At 41.4% G+C, this 21,201-nt stretch overlaps 1 protein-coding gene across 6 annotated transcripts in view; it reads right to left on the reverse strand.

Annotated features, from left to right (window-relative positions):
- Positions 1-21,201, reverse strand: part of znf423 (zinc finger protein 423) — a 158,216-nt gene that overhangs the window by 116,383 nt on the left and 20,632 nt on the right. For 4 of the 6 annotated variants that reach the window (XM_082182448.1, XM_082182450.1, XM_082182451.1 and 1 more), the window contains exon 2: positions 11,557-11,616. The exons of 1 other annotated variant lie outside the window; for it this stretch is intronic. In XM_082182448.1, the coding sequence (XP_082038574.1) occupies positions 11,557-11,616 (60 nt within the window). The remainder of the gene's footprint in view (positions 1-11,556; positions 11,617-21,201) is intronic. One more of the 6 variants, XM_082182449.1, reaches the window with a different exon arrangement.

The raw sequence follows: 21,201 nt of genomic DNA on the forward strand, positions 1-21,201 counted from the left end.
TGCGATCGGCTCTCTATCTGAAACACACTAGAGATACACTGCAATGGAAAAGAATACGAAACGAGTATTAATGAATAAAAGAAATCAAATAAGCAGAAAAAACAAAACACAGACAACAAGGGAAGCCAAGGAACTGAGAAAAAGCGCAGGGGAAAGGAGGAAACGTGAGGGCAGAGGGAGCGGGAAAAGGGAGGGAGGAAGTGGGGGCCGGAGAGAGGGAGGGCTGCTCACCGGCTCCCCCGGGCTTAACATCCTGTCTAATCATCCTGGACTTGTGCAATCAGAGAGAAGCAGGAGGTGGCCATTCCTGTGCTCCACACATTCTGATCAGCTCTAATTTGGCCAGGCCTGGCTCTGCATTACGCCGCGCCGCAGCAGCCCACGCTAATGGGGCCTGCGGATCGGAGCCCAGCCAGAGGAGAGCCTGGGCCTCGCTTTGGGCCCCAGCCCAGTCCGGACTGCAGGTGGAAATGGGTGAGGGGGGGTTGGTGGGCTCGGTATCTGGAGGGGCATTTGGATAAGGAAGCGTCGAGGTGCTCTAGTTTATTTCACCCCCACCAGAGCAGAGGGTGGAGAGGTGGGGGTGAAGGTGGGGGCGTTGTGGTGGTTTGGAGGGTGGTGCGGGCTGGGCTAGGAGGGGTATGGCCATCTGTCCAGTGGTGAGAACACCGTCTGGACAGGGAGGAGAACGGCCCCTAACTGACACTACACTGATAGAGCCCTGAGCAGCGGTTACACACATACACACGTGCAAACACACAAAAGGTGCATTAACTACACTATTTCATCCATGAGAGCTTCTAATCTCGGGGAAAAATGGATGGTGGCAGTAACCCTCGAACACTCCCTACCTCTCCTCACTCAATCACACACACTCGCACACACACCCTGATTCCCCCAGGTACCCTCATGCCAGAGGTACAGGCACTGCCAACCAAGGCACATGCCAGCACAACCTGCTACCATGGCAACGAGGGAGGAGCAGGAGGGGACCTTTCCCTACCCTTCTCCTCTCTCCATACCTCCATCTCTCTGGCCACAAGCGGGGCTGGCGTGCAGGAGGAGATGAAGACGAGGATAAAAGTGGCCGGCGGAATGCTCTGCACTGCTAACCTGCCTTTTAAACTCCTCCATCCTTCTTTTTCATTCTCTTTCTGCATCTTCCTTTCATTACTGCCTTCTCTCCCCCCCTCCTTTCCCGTAAGCGTATGCCCTCTCAGGAGGGAAGAAGGGAGGGGAGTCTCTAGAGGGGCCCCTCCAGAACACACTCCATTAGAGTGCAGGGCCACCGTCATTACAGGGCTCCATTTCTCTCTCTGCAGTGGAAGATTGATACACACGCATCACGCATCTCAGCTGCAGTCGTTCCACCTCCGACCGCGGCCTTGACAAACACACACGAGTGCAAATGCGTGCGTAAACATGATGCGAGGTGCAAGGAGAGGCTGATGGGCGCAGGGTGGGGCACAGGTCGTGGTGAGGTCCGTGAACATTTCCAAATTAGGGTTCATCCAACGTGGCTTGCTTTTTATTTTGCGCATCTGGCGGTTGAAATGTTTAAAGGGATAGCATACCACTAAAAATATAACAGTTATTTACTCATCCTCATGTTGTTCCAATGCCATATTATTTTATTTCTTCATGTGGAAAAACTGGAAGACTATGTTTCCATGCTCTCTTGCATTCATTTACAATGAATGGGGACTTGAGGTTTCAAAAAGAGCCAAAAAAGTACACAAAAGAACCATAAAAGTACAATAAAGGTGGCTTGCATGACTCAGACAAGTGTATTGAAGCCATTCAATATTTTTGTGCAACAAAGATACAAATTTAAGTTGTTACTCTCATAGTTTTCTCTTTCAGTCCAAGTCATTGGGTCTGTCAGTCCAATTCATGAGCAAATCATTTACACTAGTTTTGAGAACTGAATCAATGACTGATTGACTGAAAAAATGACAACTTCACTGAAAATTACACATTACGAAAAGTAAAAATTTCTCGTTTTGAGTTCCTCAGAAGAAAAAAGAAGAACAATTTTCATTTTGGGTACACGCTCCCACATGTTCTGCAAAACATGCAGAAGTGACTTAAGGTCAAGGCAAACAGGCTTAGTAGAATGATTCTGAAGCGGTGTGTTGTTTTTAAACACACACTGACTGTGGCACAGTTAAACTCAATGAAATCAGGGCTGTTGAGAATACTGTCCAAAGAGACTAATGATTTAAAGAAACACATTCAACAGAACCAGTTCTTTTTATGCTCTCCAATATAATTCTCGACTCTGCTCTGTATTCTGCTAACATATATCTCAAACATGCGCCGCTCCTGACAGAGACCACGGCTACATTTGTTTCATTACTGTAATACCTTTCAAGCTAGCAAGCCTGTGGTAACTGTGCTGCTATTTGTGTTTTTAATGTAAAAATTTGTTAGTGACAATGTGGTGTTTAGTATTTTTATAATGTTGTGCCTCAGGTGTAGGCTGTTGTGGTTCAAATGAGTATGAGGGGCTATTTTGTCCCTTCAATGTCCTTTTGCAATACTGGAGGTGGAGGACAGACGCACACACTGGCATACCTCACAACAGGGCCTAGACTCTCTCTACTGTGAGAGGGCTAGGTGAGAAACAAGCCAAAGAGACACAACAATTCTGCTTGTGTGTGTGCGTGTGTTTGGTGAGGGTTAGTGGACAACGGTGTTGCGAACTTGATTGAAAGCTCCATTTATCAGGGTAGACCTTGGTATGTTGATGACAAAGACTTCAAGCACACAAGTGCTGTTTTGAGACTTTGCCATCCCAGGTGGCAAGCTCTTTCCACCACACCTTTGTTCATGTATGTGGGAGAGTATTTTACCAATACTTTAAGTTAGGGTGCATGCTGCTGTCCTCTTTCGTGTGTGAAAGAGCAATGTGTTAATGAGTGTTTGGGGGTCCCCCAGCAGGGGATGTACCCAGAGCCCAACTCACAGCCAGCTGCAGCTCCTGTCCCTCACTCAGTCACTCTGCAGGCCATTATCTCTGAGAGACAGCCTGTCCCAGCACCAAAAACTCACACACATATACCCACCATGCACTTACAAAACAGATGCAAACAACATAAACATACACTACACAAGGGTATTATAAACATACACTCAACACACACACAAATTCACTCTTAATTGATGCAAAAAATAACCATTTTCTAAAAAAATTAAGTTTACATTACTTAAAAAAAACTAAAAAAACATTTTTAGTTACATACAAGAATAAAAAAATAAAACAGTGTAAAAAAAACAAAACAAGAAATTTTACATATAAAATATATGTTTACAAATTTCTGTCTAAAAATTTATATTTCAATAAATGTCTCAAGAATTGCTACTGGCTAAATAAAAACAGCTGTTACATCTCCAATTCTTGAGACATACCCACTTTCATAAACGTAAAGACGGTTCAAAACAATATTCTCAAAAATAGCTGCAGTGATTTTTATCAGAGGATATATTCATATTCATATGTTACAAAGTAATTCAATGGTGCTCAAGAGCTGAAGTCATTAAACGCAGTCCCAAGGGCTGGCATCCTTTCTAAAAATGGTAGATTGCATATTCTAATGCAAGAAAAAAAAAATTAATATTCATAAAGCCCGGCCAACTTTTTAAACCACACTTACAATATGGTCTGTCTGAAACTGATTTAAGCAGTTTATCATTATCATTATATATTAATGATTGTTTTTCTTTATGATATTGTAGAATATTCTTAGCTCTGCTAATAGGCCTTTCTTATGCTTTATATTAAACAGGGTTGTGTATGTTTTAGATCAAGTTGAGCCTCAGGTCGTGCACGCGCGTGTATGTGTGTGAGTGTGAGTGTGTGTGTATGAGAGAGAGAGAGAGAGAGAGAGAGAGCGAGAGAGAGAAAGAGAGAAGTGGTGGGGGGGGGGGGGTCTGCTACGATCTAACCCCCCCACACACACACACTTTCTCTCTCAGGAAAGACAAACAGCTATGTTTGTGTGGGGTAATTAGATGAGGAGAAGTGAATTAGCAGAATCCACAGAGCAGTCATGTTGCCGAGCACAGCCCCGCCTTACAGGGACCTGCTAATTACCCCTCGTTAGGTTGATATGTCTTTTTTTTTAAGTGTGGTGTAGCTTCCATCATGAGAGTGGGAAATAATTAGCATTGGTGTGATGCTGCCCTTAATGGACACCGCAAGGCATGCTCCAATCTGACGAGAGGAACACTGAAATGACAAAGGATCAAGAAGATTCTTTAGTGCTACTAAGAGACACAGATCCAATGGCACAACTAAGTTGTCTTTATAATCGCCCAGAATGCACAATAAATGTTAAAAATAAAATGCCATGAATCTGATTGTCGAGTGTAGTTTCTTTTTTCTATGTTGAATTTTGGACGAAGCAACAAAATGAGTGAGTACAGTATCTTTTTCATTTGTATCCTGAAACAAAACAAAAATTAAAACTACATATTTTAAGTGCATATATCAACTAAAAGCTAACTTTGTCAACTTTCAGGACTGCACTAACATGTAGATGCTGATCAAAGATAATAGACCTGGACTACAAGCCACGAATATCCAATTTTGATTTCATGTGATCTTTAAGTAATGCAATAAAAAAGCTTTCATTTTGCATTGTGGGTTTTGCTCACCAAGACGGCCAGTCAAACAACTCGGCTAAAACGTTTCGAGATCTTAGCTTGGGAGCTCTCTTTACGACCAGAACCCTTAAAACTCCATTTCCCTTTCCGCCACTGTGTCTGCTCTTAGTTATGCTGTACCGTCTGCGCGTTTAAGTGCAATTGAATGTAAGTTTTTATTGTTTTAAAGTACTAAAAGGGGAAATCCACATATTGAGGTCACACTTGCCTGTCAAACGATAGAGAAAAGAAAGCAGGAGACAGAAACAGATATCAGAAGAGAAGTTGTGCATGTTGTACAACTAATAGGAGGCGAGTGTAAGCTTGGTTTGGGAAAAGAGGTACACACACACACACCAGAACACAATTAAACCCCAACAAAAGAACAAGCCACACTGTACTGGACTGGAAAAATAGCAGCTCCAACTTCAACAAGACTTTTTTTCCAATGAAAACATTAAAGCACAAGGCTGTCTTTCAACTACATCACAAATATACACACACAGACACACACTCGAACCAGACGTGGCCAAATGTAAACCAGATCAAGGCTGCATTAGTCAGAGAGACCAAAGGAATTGTAGTGCTACTCTAAGCTCGATTAGGTATGTCTGATCTGATCACACGAACACAGCCTACCTGTCGAAATCTATCGCTCATCCTGTCCCTGAAAACTGGCACAGACACACTCCCTGATAGAAAACATTAATGATGTTGGACCGCGTCAAGAAACAACGGAGAGGCAATCCAGGTCTAATATGGACACCATGGCACCAGCACCTTCAAACAAGATGAATTTGCAACCCATTGTAGCTTAAGGGTCAAAGCAGGAGAGTTTTAAGTAGTGTTAAGAGTTGTTACAATACTTAAATTCAATTCCATTACTGTTCAACACCAATTTCTAATGGAATTTTCAATAGCAACTAATATGCTACTGAACATAATCTTTTACTTGTTAAAGTTCAGTATTAAAATTAACACTAAAATTAAAACATGTAGCCAGCTTGTCAAAATAAAATATTTTACAAAAATTTTTTTTTAAACAAAATCAAATGAAATAAAAGAAAAATAATCAATAATAAAATACAATAATAATAACAATAAAATAAAATAATATAAATATAAAATAACAAAGAAAAAAACATTAAGAAAAAAAAAAAAAAAAAATGTGTTAATGTTTTTTTTAGCCATAGGTCACAAACCTAACTGATTAATCATTTTTTGACAATTTGAGATAATCTATAATTAGCATTGGCCACCAATCGTGCCATCTTGTCCAGTAAACAAAAGTAATAGTTCCTCCTTTTATTAATTCCAAATACCTAGAGCCTTACCAATGGATAATACATTTTTCCTGTTTCCAATGCAAATTTTTGTGGATTTGCAGTAAATACCAAAATATTGATTTTATTTTTGTCATTAAATGTATGCGTCAGAAACATAATAGTCATCCTGCTCTCCATGAACTCTCATCGTCCTTTAAATAACTTATGTTGGTTGACCACTAGCTCTAAGGCCACATGTATGGTACATCTACATCCGCATTGTGCGTATTCCGGTTTGGAGTTGGGACAAGGGCCCCTGATGGCCCAGCGCTTGAGCAGGTGCAGTGCGTGCACGTGGTCTCTCGGGGGAGCGCAGGGCCTAACGCGGTAAACACGGGACCTATTTAAAGCAAGTAGACCTCTCTCTCTGGCTCTGCTGGCCTCTGCTAGCTGCGTTTCCACAATACTGCATGTCCCCTCGGGACCCCCGCTTGCCAGCCACGCTGTACCAGTCTCCCCTTCTCCAGAGACCCGGCACCCAACGCTCGTGCATCCAGATACAAAGAAGAAAGAGAGGGAGATGATGAAAGAGAGCGTCATGGAAGGATGGGAATTAAATCACACAGAACACACAAACAGCCATACAGCTGCTCGCCGATGCCATCACCTGTTCCAGCCCATGGTTCCGCGAGCTGACACGTGAACGTGCGAGCGACGCGTACACACATCGACGCGCAAATATACACGCGTGGCGACATGCTAATGCATACACACACAGAGACGCACACCTCCTCTTCACACATTAAAACTGTTTTCCTGTCGCTGCCTTGGGGAAATTAAAAATATATTATGGACCTCCAGAGGTTCATGCAAGGAGATGAAGAAAAATAGAGAGGGACACAAATGAGAGAGCGAGACAGACAGCGAGACACGAACGGAGGGAGAGGAAGACACACAAAAGCACTTGAGGGATAGAGAGATGGATCTCTTGGTTGTGTCCTCTTTTCTAAACTGCCCACTGCATCATGGAGAAAGAGGGCCATTTTGGGGCTGCGATGTAGCCGACGGTCATCATCGCTCCTGTCCTCCTCCCGCTCTCCCTCTCATCCCTCGTTCCCAGTTACCAAAGAGGGAATGCATGGCTGAATCCAGCTCAGGTTAGATTCCAGAGGGGACGGAGTATTTGCAGGGGCCAGGAGACTGACTGATTTTTCACTCTGTGTCATCTAACAGATCTTGCCAATCCTCTGGCTCTCTACAGCTGCCTCAGTAGAGCCCAATAAAAAAATGGGCCATTTTTTGCCTGACTGAACCATCGCTTGCCCAATCAGGCCAATGTTGTGTAGTGATTTAAATATGTTACCAAGGTAATAATACCTAGCTGGTTTTAGCGAATCTGTGAGAATGACTTGTGAAAGTGCATCAAAGAAATCGGTAAAACAGTGGTTCTCAACTCTAGAGCTAAACTCTGTACATTTTTCAGATCATCAGCCCGTTAGGAAAGAGCTCCATGAACTGAACTGACTGTGTCATATAAGGGAGACTTACAAAATGTGCAGAGCAGTGTTGAGAACCACTTGCAGTAAAAGTTTTGTCTCTTACACTATCATTTTCTACAGATACGGCGATGAGGAAATCAATGGTTTCATGAAATTACATTGTTTGCAAAAGTTGAATGCATAAATGAAGTTTGGCTGCATTTATATGAAAAAAATATATAGTAAAAAAAAAAACCCGGTAATATTGTGAAAATATTACAACAATTTAAACTAAATATTTTCTATTTTAAATAAAAGCTTATATTCAATTTTTCTCAATTTATTATTATATCGGGGTCAGGTGAACATAAAACCAGTCTATTATTCAGGCCATTCTTAGCACTGATGAGTCGACTAATCATTCAGGCAATCCACTGACAAGTCATTTTGAAGATATAGCCTTAAAATGTCATTAAGTCCCAAAAAGTTACATCGTAATTAAAAATATTTTATTACTAAACTTTATACTTTTTGCAGGGCCACCAGTCAAAATATTGGCAAGTAAAAATCTAAACTTCTGGCCCAACTAATCCTAAAGAAACAGCCCTGCTCTGTACTCTACTCTACTGACTGCAGCACACCTTTTTTTCTCCCTTTCATTTTGGCCTCGACAAAAGTTTAACGTGTGCCGAGTTTGACAGCGTAGGCCATTAAGAGGGTCATAAATAGGCCTGGTTCGGTGCCCTGCTGCCAAATAAAACCAGAACACAACAGCTCCCTTTCTGCCTGAGGAATACACAGGTGACCAAAAATCTCACATTACGGGTGAGCTCACAATGACTCGCCCAGTGTGGGTGAGACCAAGGGAGAACAGACAGAGCCATCTGATTGGCTGCGTTAAGAGGTCCTGCCGGTCCACCAATAGCTGAGGGAGGAAATGAATAAAATAATTCAATTCAAGACCATTACAGCCCCTATCGGCCAGAGCACGGGGATATGAGCAGCCTTTTTCCACAATGAATCATAGTCGGGGACGAACACACACAAATTGGGTGCTTGTGTGTGTGTGTGTGTGTGTGTGTGTGTGTGTGTGTGTGTGTGTGTGTGTGTGTGTGTGTGTGTGTGTGTGTGTGTGTGTGTGTAATAATGTACTTGATCCCTGCAAATGTGCGTCAGACGATGTCCTATATGTTGACAAAGCAAAGTCTCTAGAGCTATTGTTTCAAAGTGTGTGTGTGTGTGTGTGTGTGTGTGTGTGTGTGTGTGTGTGTGTGTGTGTGTGTGTGTGTGTGTGTGTGTGTGTGTGTGTGTGTGTGTGTGTGTGTGTGTGAACGTATCCAAAAGCACAGCTCCAGTTCTTTGACAGGAAGCAGGAAAAACAATGCGCAACTTCACAGCTCTGATGGCACTTATAAAAAACAATTCCCCCCTCCCTGCTCCGTCTTTCGAAAAATGACAAGCGTCCGCATCTGTCTCAATAAACTCTCTCTCTCCTCTTCTTCCTTTCCTTCGACCCCCTCCCTCTCTCCCTCCCTCCACACCACCATCTCTTCGAGTCTCCAGTGTCAGACCTGGCTCATTTTCTCTCTTTTCTCCTTTCCTTCTCTTGTTCCCCTCTGGGCCAGGGAGGGACGGGTTGTTTTTCTATCTCAGGGAGCACGGGGTGGAGAGAGAGAGAGAGAGAGAGAGAGAGAGAGAGAGAAACGGGGGGTGTACCTCCGGCCCGCTCCCCCAGCGGGACAGACCGAAGGGGCCTCAATCAGGTCCTTGGGGGCCCGCGGGTGGGGAGGGGGAGGGGGCGGGTGGGGAGGGGGAGGGGGCGGGTGCGGGGGGTGCTCTAACTCTTTCCTTTAACCTCTCCACCCCTTAACTATAACCCCCCCACTGCACTCGCTCCAAACTCAGTACACATTTTCCACCGAGGAGAGAGGTGGGGGGGGAATGAAGTGAATTTAATACCAGGAAAAGCCTGCCAGTGTCCTTGTCGACATCATCTCCTAGGGAATAAAGGGAAGGAAGGTTTTTTTTATCTTTTTAAATAAGAGATGGCGAGCGGCCCCCTGAGCCCCAGCACAGCAGCACAAACAAACACAGGAGAGAGTATGGATAGGGGGAAGGGATTGAGAGAAAGAAAAAAGGGAGACAGAGAGAAAAGAAAAAAGGGAGACAGAGAGAGAAAGAAAAAAAGAGACAGAGAGAAAGAAAAAAGGGAGACAAAGAGGAAAGAGAAAAAAAGAAAGAAGAGGTGATGCGGAATGCGACCAAGTCCACCCGGAACGGAGGTGAAAAAAAAAAGGCTGATTAGCGCAAGCAAATGGGGTTACGGCACGAGAAATGAAAAAGAGAGGGATTGGAGGGAGGAGTCGAGGAGTCGAGGCAGGGAGGAAGAGCGGAGGGTTTAGCGAGAGCCCTGGGACTCCCCTTCCTGCTGCATCTCACACACGCAGCACTTTGCAGCCACCCAGGACCTAAGTCAGCACCCCTGCAGCACTCCCTCAGGGCCGGTTAGGAGGGGCCCACGTCATCCCCTTGGGCCCCCGGGGGCCTCTGTTTCTTACTCCCTTCACTCTGCTGAGCTCACCAAGATCCAACACGCACATGCAAACACTTAAAAATGCACAAGCACAACTAACACTTTTAATACCCTAATAACCAATAAGATAACAATATAGGCTTTTACTTAGGCTCCTTTGAACACGTTTACTGATAGGGATAGAAGAGAGATAACATGAAATCATGGCCCCAAATGCACGTCGACAACATAAGCACAAATCCTCGATGCTAGGCTACAGATCCCACAAAGATTCATTATGTTAAAAAAAAAGATCAAAAGTTATTGGCCTAGTCTTAAAGTAAGGTCACATTTACTGTTGCACAGTGAAATTTCCAAAGCAATTCCATTTAAATTCCAATTGAAGTCATTTCAATTGTAATCCGCGAGATAAGGAATCCACGCAACATTTTCCATGTTTAATAACAGAAAGCTGTTTGGTTTGTAAGTGACTTCTGTGTGAGCTGTGCTTCATACATTGCTACACTACTGACAATAGACAATGGACCTTTTTTTGCTTGCAAAATTTCACCAATGAGACCGGACCTTTAAAGTTGGTATGAAAATCTATCTATTTTCTAAACACGTTATTGATATTTCTATGAACGATTCATCCATGCATATGTTTCAAGTTTTCATTTATTTATTTATTTTTTCAAGTCGTAATTCTCTCTGATGTTGTATGCCATACTTCTCCACTACTCTGCTTAAACCAAGCCCCTTTCTCACAATCAACTCCCACAATCAGATCTCCCCCAACGTCATGAATTTAACGCAAAATCACAATTAAATATTAACATTTTGGATACACTTTCCTGCTTTTATTGTGATTGTTTGTCTTTAACGTTTTATCAAAATAACTTGCTTCCTTTTTGACTGTCATCGCCAAGACTCAAACCCACTACATCCCTTCCTGCCACTAACCGTCATAGAAACCACTTTTCAGAAACCAATTAAATCTCAAAGGGTGAAATCACATCCCGCCCTACTTTTTTCCCCCCTGGCTCAATATCCTGTATCATTCAGAAATACAGTGCTAACTTACACAAGCAAGGAATAATTCATTCATAATCCAAAAAAATGAAAAGCTGTGTTTTTATTGGATAATGTCCAGTCAAAAACACAGCTTTGTTGATGGTGCGGTAATGTTTTCACTCTCTGATCCAAATGCGTCTAGATACGTCTCCTGTTTTGAAAACGCTCAAGTAGCGAAAATGGATTCTGAGGGTACAGGGTGAAAAGAAAAATATAATATTCAGAAAGATACATGATCTAAAACAGCCCGCTTGGATTTTGCCAGATAGAAATGTTCCTCTCCAGAGAGGAGGTGTAATCAAACTCGTCAAGTCGTGCGATATTATGTTCGGATTGCGGCAAAGTGCCTTTACGTTCAGACAGGAAGCGCCGCTAAGCTTCCAGTCCAGCATGCACCTGGACGCCAACCTCTTGTGTCTTATAAAAAACTCTCCCTCTTTCCCTCCTTTCTTCCCTCCCTCTGTGCACAGGGCTACAGGCCATGTGGAATTGATATTAGAGATTGTGATGCAGCAGGTCATCTCCGAGGGAGCAGGGGGTTGGATGTATCGTGCAAGACGCCACGCTAGCGAAATCATACCTGTCTGAACAGAGGAGTCCCAACCACTGCCGCACTCTGTAGATTCAGCCTCTTCAACTGCTACCGAAAAAGAGAGAGAGAGTATTAGAGTGCTTGTATAGCCAAATCGCACATTTTTGAGCACACAAACATGTACGGCATTCTTCTCAGAAGCGTGCCACATAAACAGCGGCCCATCATGAGTCTATGATGCGTTCAATCTGATTGTTGGATCCACATAAAAGGGATTTGTTGTGTATAAGTGCTCTTTGTTTGTCTATGTGCTAATTTTGGAGGTGCAAAAACAGGTAACAGGAGGCAGTGAGATGAGAGGAGGAATGTGTGATAAAGGTTTTCCTGGGCATAGTCAAGGAAGGAAGCCCCACTGGCACACAAACAGGAAGCAGCAGTGTTCATGACACAATAAGAACTTGGACCCCCCCCCCCCCACACACACACACACACACACACACACACACACACACATTACCGGTCTCTACAAAACTCCTTGTAGCCTGGAAGCACTTTGGCACACAGTCTAGAATGGAAACACACACTTTAACTTTACAGCAACAAACAGTCTGTAATTTGCGTAACCCCTCCACACATTTGACGATAGAGGCATCAGTGCATGAAGGAATATGCCAAATAATTTCTAACAGCACTTTATCAGCATGAATGGACCATTAAGTGTAGAAGTCTTCACACTCAGCGAACAATGTCCATGAAGAAGGAACAAAAAAACAGGAAAGATAAACATCAACGATGAGGTTCAAAAGAGGCTAAGACACTAATTAAGTTATCAAACTAATCACATGAAGATTTAGAGCGTTAATAAAGCCAAAAATGAAACGTCTATTATTATTTACTCACCCTTATGTTGTTTTAAACCCTTACAACTTTCGTTTTTCTGAGGAATATTGGAGGAGGCATTGGAGCGATTGTTCACGCTGCTCTTTTTCAATTCTATTAAAGTGAAGGCGGACTGGGGAGGTCAAGCCTTAAATAAAAAAGTTAAAATAATAAAATAAAATAAATAATTAAAAAAACAAAAATGTTGATATAATGAGCTTCAGGAAGATTTTAATGAATAAAAACAAGTTTTGTAATATTCCTCAATTAAAGCAAATGCATGGCTTTAGAAGACTTGGAATATAGCCTATTGTTGTTTGGATAATTTTTATTTATTTTTTTGCCATCTTCAGGCTCCAGTCTGCATATTATCATTTGTAAGTTGCTTTCCCTTTCAGTGTCTGCTACATAAATGTGTAAAATCTTTTGTGGAAGAATGAAAGTCATACAAGTTAAGAGTGATATGACAGACATTTAATTTTTGTGTGAGCTGTTTCTTTAAATAGAGTTTTTATGTGAGAAAAGAATCAAAAGTGGGAACAAGAAAGACAGAGAGAGCCAGAGAAAGCACGAGAGAGAGACTGAATCTGCTCTGTGTAAAGGAAATTGTGGTTAGATATGCTCCCACTGGCATTGGGCATCACTGCAGTCTCACTAAACCCACTTCCTCTCAGGAAAAGACTCTCAGAGAAAGAGGGGGGAAAATGAGAGACAAAAGAAGAGAAAGAGAGCGAGAGAGAGAGAGAGAGAGAGAGAGAGAGGCAGGAACTGCACTATCCCTGACAGCCATACTGCATTCCTTCCACATTATCAGTTCCTTAATTACACACAGACTCTCTTTTTCTCTCAAATATGCACACACCACTGCAGAAAGTGCTGTCTGAGCCACCGTACACTGCTCTCGTCGAGGCTGCTCCCAGCAGGGTGGTCGGTGTGAACTTGACTCCCCTACCACCCTCCCTATTCCATATTCTACTCCCAAGCCAAGGCCAACAGGCCCCTGTTTTCCCTCTCAGAACTGCGGAATATCAGGACCGCAGACACTCCAGCCAGGAGTTCCAGAGAAAAGCCTGCCGTCGAGGCCCGAGGAGCCAAGCCAGGTCAGAATGACTGGCCTGTTACCGGACGCCAAGCGCTAGAGCCCAGAAACAACAGAAGGCCTTTGCTAACAGGACACTGAGGTCTTCTCTTCCACTCCTTTCAAAGTCAAGGGATACATACGTCACACCTCTCTTTCCCTTGCTCTTGTCCTTTGTTTCAAAGTCTCTCACATTTTCCACCTCCGTTACTCAATTTTGCAGTCTTAAATGACGTTTGCCTGGATTTTTGCATCTGTTTGTTCTTGTTCCAGACTTGGAGGCAGTGCTGCTGGGTAGAACTGGAATGCATTTAATTAATAAACAGATTTAAAAAAATCAAGTGCTTAGGTCATCCTCAAAATATGGTGACAAACACATCCCTCGAGTTTTCTGTCATGAAGAGAAGTCATCATTGTGTAACCTAAAATAAAATAAAAAAATGTTTGCAACTATATTGTTCAGCATATGAAATAATAAATAATAATAGTAATAATCTATTATAATTAGCCAGGTACCTGAAAAAATGACTTCTATCACTTTATTTATAACTCTCTTTATTTTCCAAGGTTAAGTTTAAGTTCTGCAAACAGAGCTAAACAAAATAATCATTTAAATATTTTAAATATATTGAAAGAGGTGGATTACTGTTCACTTACTGTTATATATATATATCAGTGGTGGGCCATCCATTTATTTAATACAATGTGTATTAAATTATTCCCAATAGTACATTCTCTTAATTCCATAGCTTTTCTCTTGGTTGCACTGCTTCCAGTAGTGTATGTTTATGTTAGAGCTTTTATCCAATCATATTTCAGCCATCATGTGTTGCCAGGGTCAAAGAAATCTGCCTTGAGGCCTTCAGAACTACCCTGGAAATCCAGAGTTCTCGCGAGAGCACAAGTTGAATTTGCTCAGCGAGTTTACTCTGGCATCGAGTAATGATGCTCATTAAATATGCCCTTGTGTGTATCCAAGCTGCACCAATCACAACGGGTTATCTGATATAGGCGGGCCAGAGGCGAGCTAAACAGATGACGACAGCGCTGTGACGTCAAAGTCATTAGTAAACATTGCAAGATGGCTATGGATGAACACCAGTTGTTTGAAACGGCTCTGGCTGCTATAATGAACGAGTTAAGAGGAACAGAAGACCGCGCTCGAATTGTTCCTTTGCAAGAAGGGCGTTTTTGCTGTTTTGCCGACCGGATACGGCAAGAGTCTAATCTACCAGTTAGCTCCGCTGGTAGCTAAGCGTATGGGGCTTGTTGTGATTGGTCGTAGTGTTATCCAATTGCGTGCAGTGAGATTTTCAAATGCATACTTGGTGCCGCCCCTCGAGCTGGCCGATTTTCATTAGTCGATGCCAGACCATTAATCTTTCAGATTTAGGTCTGGATTTCCAGGCTACTTCAGAACATAGACTGTAAAAAAAGATGGACGACGATCCTTCATTCTCTTCCATTGGTGAAAACTGAAGCCGCCAAAGTCCTAATATGGCGCTGACATCTTGCGCAGATTTGGGACCTGCTTCTGCGCAGTAGTGAGCGCGGGACCCGAGTCTGCACAGTAGTGAGCAGGAAGTAAAGCCGCGATATCAAGGTCCCGCCCTCACTCTCGCAAAAACTGTTAGTACAGTTTACTGCAGAACAACTCATGTCAGTGTGAAATAAACAGTTATGGACATATAGAAATTAATGTTGTGCGAACATTTTATCGTTGCCGGCAGGAAAGGAGGAGAAGACTGTAAGCAATCCTGCGAGAACCACCGGAACTTCCTGTAAATGGTCTGAAAGTCCGAACCATACAGAAAATGTTTTCACACTAGAAACGAACCAAACCTTTGTTCAGTTTGATCCGGAGCGGACCGAGACTACCTCTTTTCGTCTGACCAAATTTCGTCTGTTTGGTCCGGACCGTGGTCCAGGGGAGGTTTCACACCTGTCATTTTGATTCGGATCAAACTGAAAAGTCCGAAAATCCGGATCAAACAAGGTAGGTGTGAAAGGGCCCTAAGTGACTACTTTGTTTAGAGAAGCTGTCAATCACAGCTGTCAATCATGACGTCACATTCGTTTTTAAAGCATCAAAAAACTAATTCAAGACCAAACTTATTTTAAAAAACGAACACTTAAATTTACATCAGCGTGAAAAAAAGACCTAAAATGACAGAACACATCTTTGGAAATAATTAATTTGAAGAGTAATTTGATTGTTTAGTTTCCATCGCGTTCATTAGACTTCATGGGGAGGTGGGCTTTATGACCTATACTGGGACCATCCACCGGGGGGGCGATCGAGACTCTTTGGCTTCACTTTTCAGGACTTGTGCGGCACGCTTGCTTCAGAATCGATAGTGCGGGCGCCTGAATGATTGGCAATGAATGGCAATGATAATCAGTCAGATTTAATCAGCCAATCAGATTTCGATCAAACTGCACCAGGGCCATCTAGCAGGCATACAATAACGTCAGCATTTTCAGGTTCTTTGATTGGATGGTCAGAGGAGAGCAAAAGTAGACCTACTAGAAGTCCGAGCTAGCTAACCGTATCTGTAGCGAACTGCATAAACTAAAATATATCCCTGTACATTTAATCGTTTTTCAACCCACAAATTAATGTTTCTCTCCCTCCTCGACCCCCAGCAGTTTCAAACCTACCGGGAAAAAAATCCCTTATTCAGCCTTATCCAGCTAAACGCAGAGTCACAGAACTCTATTCGACCTGTTCGGGTAAAAACAGAATTAACTGACTGTAATGTATGCCATGTCTAATTTTGAAGGCAAAAGTCCCGCTGATCTCATTGATTTCCTTCAAAAATCTGTGAGAGTATGGAGCATCTGTACACATCGTCATGTTTTGCGGTGACTGTCCCTGTGTCCACTGCTTCTGTCGAGCGGACACTCTCAGCCCTAAAGAGAATTAAAATTTATGCCAGAAATACGACGGGACACATCGTCTTGGTAATATGATTTTCTTCTTAATTTTTCTTGTAAATTTATGATCGAAACTTTTTTTTTTCAAACATTGACAAGACAAGGGAGGCTCTGTTTCTGAACTTTTTAATCAGAACGCAAAACAAGATGAACGCACCAGCCTAACTTACTCGCTCGTTTCTCTCTGCACAGCCTTTTCCGAACTCACCGCATTAACCCTATAACTGCCGGTGCAAAATAAAACAACAATTTCACAACAAGTATAAAGAGTCTGTGCGCTATTAAAAGCATTTTAAGAGGTGGGTTATTTCAGGTACGAAACCACTGAAGACTGTGAAATGCATCGCCCACCACTGATATATATATATATATATATATATATATATATATATATATATATATATATATATATATATATATATATATATATACACACACACACAACGCTTATTGTGGCTATGATTAGTATGAATCTACCCAACACTGCTAAGATATGCTCTCTCACTCCTCTCTGACCATCTCTTCCCTTCACTGCAGGATTGTATTTGTGAGTACGGTTCTTTCTCTGTTCACAGAATAAGTTTGTCTCCCGGCCTGAGCCGCTCCGATGCCGTGCTGTACTGTTTATCAGGGGAGATATCATGCTGCTTTTTCTAGTCAGATCTTGCTCTCTTGTTCTCCACTGTGTAGGGCTGGGCTACTCTCCCCCTGGCTTTATGGTATGTTCCCGGTAGTCTGTAAGATCCACTATGAGTGCTGCTAGTCATACAAAAAAATATATATTTACAAAAAAACACACACACACAAACACACAGAGAAAGCACAGTATCTCTCCAGAAATCCAGCCTACACTGCAGGTGTTAGGTACACTCAGACTCACACACTCAGAACAATTCTACCTTCCTTAAAAAAATATCATTAGCGGTGCTTACTATTGCTCATACTCATGGATATGAACTTATACAAACCCTTAACCTTGAGTATTAAAGGGTTTTTGCATCTCTATGCATTTCTTTCTTCAAAAAGATATTTTGAAAAACAGTTTTTGTCCATAAAAAGCGAGTCAATGGGGTTCCGTTTTGTTTTAGGCTCCTCTGACTATATCTTCAAAATATCTTCTTTTGTGTTCCACAGAATAAAGTCATAAAGGTTTGGAACAACATAAATAATATGATGAGACTGAGACTTTATTTTTCTGCAGCTCCTTAACTTAATCAACTTATCATGCACCGTCTGTTGTAATTATTATTACTATTATTATTATTATTGGTAGTAGTAGTAGTAGTAGTAGTATTGGTAACGACACTTTACAATATTATTGGTAACATTTCCTAATATATTTTTAAGATCAAAAGTTGTATATATTAACATTAGTTAATGCACTCTGAATAATAACAATAATAACAATAACTAACATTAACAAAGGTTATTAAATGCTGTAAAAATAGTTCATGTTAGCTAATGCATTTATTAATGTAAACAAATGAGACCTTGTAAAGTATAACATTATAAATTAATAATAATTATTATTATTATTAATTTACATTTAATATTATTATAATATTATTATAAATAAATAACTTATTTTGAAGAAGGGACCCACATTACAACTAGAGGCCAGAATATCAGAGACATCAAGGTGGGCTCTTTTACTTTGTGTCTCCGTACTACCCGATCAACACCTGAGCAACCATCTAGAACACCCTATCTAGGAGCAACACCAGAATTCATAGTACTGAAAGCGAAGCATCACCTAAATCTCAGTCGCACCACGGTGAACACTTAAGACTGCTGGACCAGATGAGGGACGTCACGTTCCTGAAGACGAGTCTTCCCAACGGAGGAGGGAAAAACGCTAAATTACTCCCAATCAGAGCACCACTCATCCCCCATTTCCCGCTTCATTAGAGGAAGGATATTGGAGTGTAGTCAGGCAGAGAGAAAGAGCGCGGGAGTGCGGAGGAGGAAGAGGGTTACGGTAGACAAATGCCCTACGTCTTCTCAAACACACACACAGAGACAGCTCCTTTCAGCCCCAGGCTTCAGCACAACAGCACCACACACAGTTGAGCCCCGATCCCTGTCTAAAAACAAAGCTGCCGGCGGCACTGGCAGACCTCTGCCTCCTACACACTACTGCACTGCACTGGGCTCGAGCCAAGTAAGACATACTTACTTGCTCTCAGTCTCACACACACAGAGAGAGTGAGCTACAACTCCAGACCCACTGTGAAGTCAATGGTCAGAAATATCAGTGAATGAGCAGCACATATATGAAAGTGATTGCAGATGCTACAGAATATAAATTATCACTGTTATAAAAACCCAAACACATCAAGGTGTGGCTCGCGCTCAACTATAGGGATGGGCCGTACAGCTGCGGACCACTGGACTATACAGATGGCCCTCAGTACACACTTCCAGTCCTGAGTGACTCAAACTCTCCAACCCTCCTAAAAAACAAGAATTAAACATAAAACCCAAGAGGATATTAAGACCTCACACTAGGATCCGCACAGCCAAACACAACCCCGCATGGAAAGAAACAAAAGAAGAGGGCGATTGGGAGAAGAACAGAAAAAAAGTCATTAGAAGGAGTTTTAAAAGCAGCATTCTATTAAAAGCATCTTCCTGCTCTCCCTCATTAGCTGAGCATATTTATTTCTGTATATCTTGTCTTCATCCCCTGGCACACTGTGTGCGAAAAGCGCTGCTGTTGTGAACTGCGACGCGGCGGGGGGGCTTCAGCCATAGGAAGTGTGAGATGAAGGAGAATGTGGGATATAACGGGTGTCATGTGATTGTCAACCGTCCACTATCCACCAATCACCAACTTCCATAGACACAAAGTATACTTCTACTAGTGCACTAGTTGTAGTGACAGACTGATATATACAAATTTTCTGGTAAAATCAACAGGGATGCACCAATATTACAATTTTGGCCAATACAGATAAGTCGATAGATGTACAGTATAAAACGTGGATAATCATTTTGAGATTTGGTAACGATTACATTTAACTGTGTTTTTAAAGATGAACTTTATTTGAGCATTAGATGATGGCAAAAGTAATCTAAAAAAAAATTTATATTTTATATAATAGCTTGCACAATTAAATACCCAATATCAAACAATAAATTAAAAACATCTCTAATATCAGTCGATAATATTACAAATATATAATGTGCATCCCTAAAAAAATTGTTAATTGTGACTAAATATTGACAAATTAAGTCTTAAATTTTAAATGTTACGTATGTCTTATTTGCTAAAAATGTAAATGTATGCTACACTAACATTCAAAAGTTTGGGGTCAGTAGATTTTTAAAGTTCACCAAGGCCGCAGATATTGAATATTGAATATATTTAAAATGTAATTTTTTCTTGTGATAGCAAAGCTGAATATTCAGAATATTACTCGAGTCTTCAGTGTCACATGATCCTTCAGAAATCATTCTAATATGCTGATTTTCAGCTCAAGAAAAATGTATTATTATTATCAAAGTTGAAAACAGTTGAACTGCTTAATATTTTTTGATGAATAGAAAGTTCAAAAGAACAGCATTTCATTTTTAAAATATAAATATTTTGTAACATTATAGCCTATATGTCTTTACTGTCACTTTTGAATCAACTGAATGAATCCTGATTCTTGCTGAATTAAAGTATATATATAAAAAAAATTAAATCTTTTGAACAGTAGTGTATAAAGTAGTATTGTATTCCCAATATCGGTCTACCACTACGAACTAGTGCATAACTCATTTGTGATGTGCACTAGAGAAAGGAAAGCTCCACATTGCAGGCACTGACACTGCTTCCTTCCTCCAGAACAGCTCCTGCTTGTAAAAGCTTTATACAGTGGGGTGCACAATCTAATGATAACAGCATGTTTTAAATGTTACCTTGGATACTCTCAGTTTCCTTAACATGCTCGAGAGCTGCACAGGAGCTGGATGGAGAAGTAGAGATTGATGCTGTGCCTCCATTTCAAGATCCAAAATGGACACTGCTGACCAGAGCATTTGCATGCTTTTACACACTGACCTCTCAGGTCTGTACCTGTACATAACACTGGACCTTATCATGCTATAAGGTGAGCAAATTTCAGAAAAATTGTGACATTTTTAGTTAAGCTGTCAATATATCATTGAATTATTATCTAGCCCAGACTTTGTGTCCACTGGCACAGCCAATTGACAGAGAAAGCTTTTTCTAAAACTGAAAATAAAGATAAGATCAGAATTACAATAATTAACTAATATATATATTTAAAACGTACAAATAAATAAATCTCCACGTTATCTAGTCAGCCTAAGTAAATAAAATAATATATGTAATGTAATCATATTAGTAGTCATTTTTATAAATAACTGTATAGATGTGTGTGTATTAACCTCATAGATAAGAAGGGGTTAATAAATAATCAGCATCCTGGGGAAATCTCCCCCTTTTTAGCACCATTGCAGGGGTGGACTGCTGTTTCTTTTTCCATTTAAACTATTATTTAAAAGAAGAAAGAAAGAGGAAAAAACACATTTCCCCCAAGGGCCATCTTCAAACTCCCTCACTACATCTCACTCACACACACACACAAATCCTTGACACAATTTATTTCTATATTATTGAAATTCCTCCTCAGTTAATTACTGCTGTGTTGGAGTGAGCATGCAGCGTTATTTGCATTTCTGGGTCCTGTTAAGCAATGTTAAACAGCACAGTCACCACACACACACACACACACACACACACCCCCAGACAAATATATCTGAGTGTAGCTGACGGCAACACAGTGATC

Source organism: Leuciscus leuciscus (genome assembly GCF_965113295.1).
Source record: "Leuciscus leuciscus genome assembly, chromosome: 10".
NCBI lineage: Eukaryota > Metazoa > Chordata > Actinopteri > Cypriniformes > Leuciscidae > Leuciscus > Leuciscus leuciscus.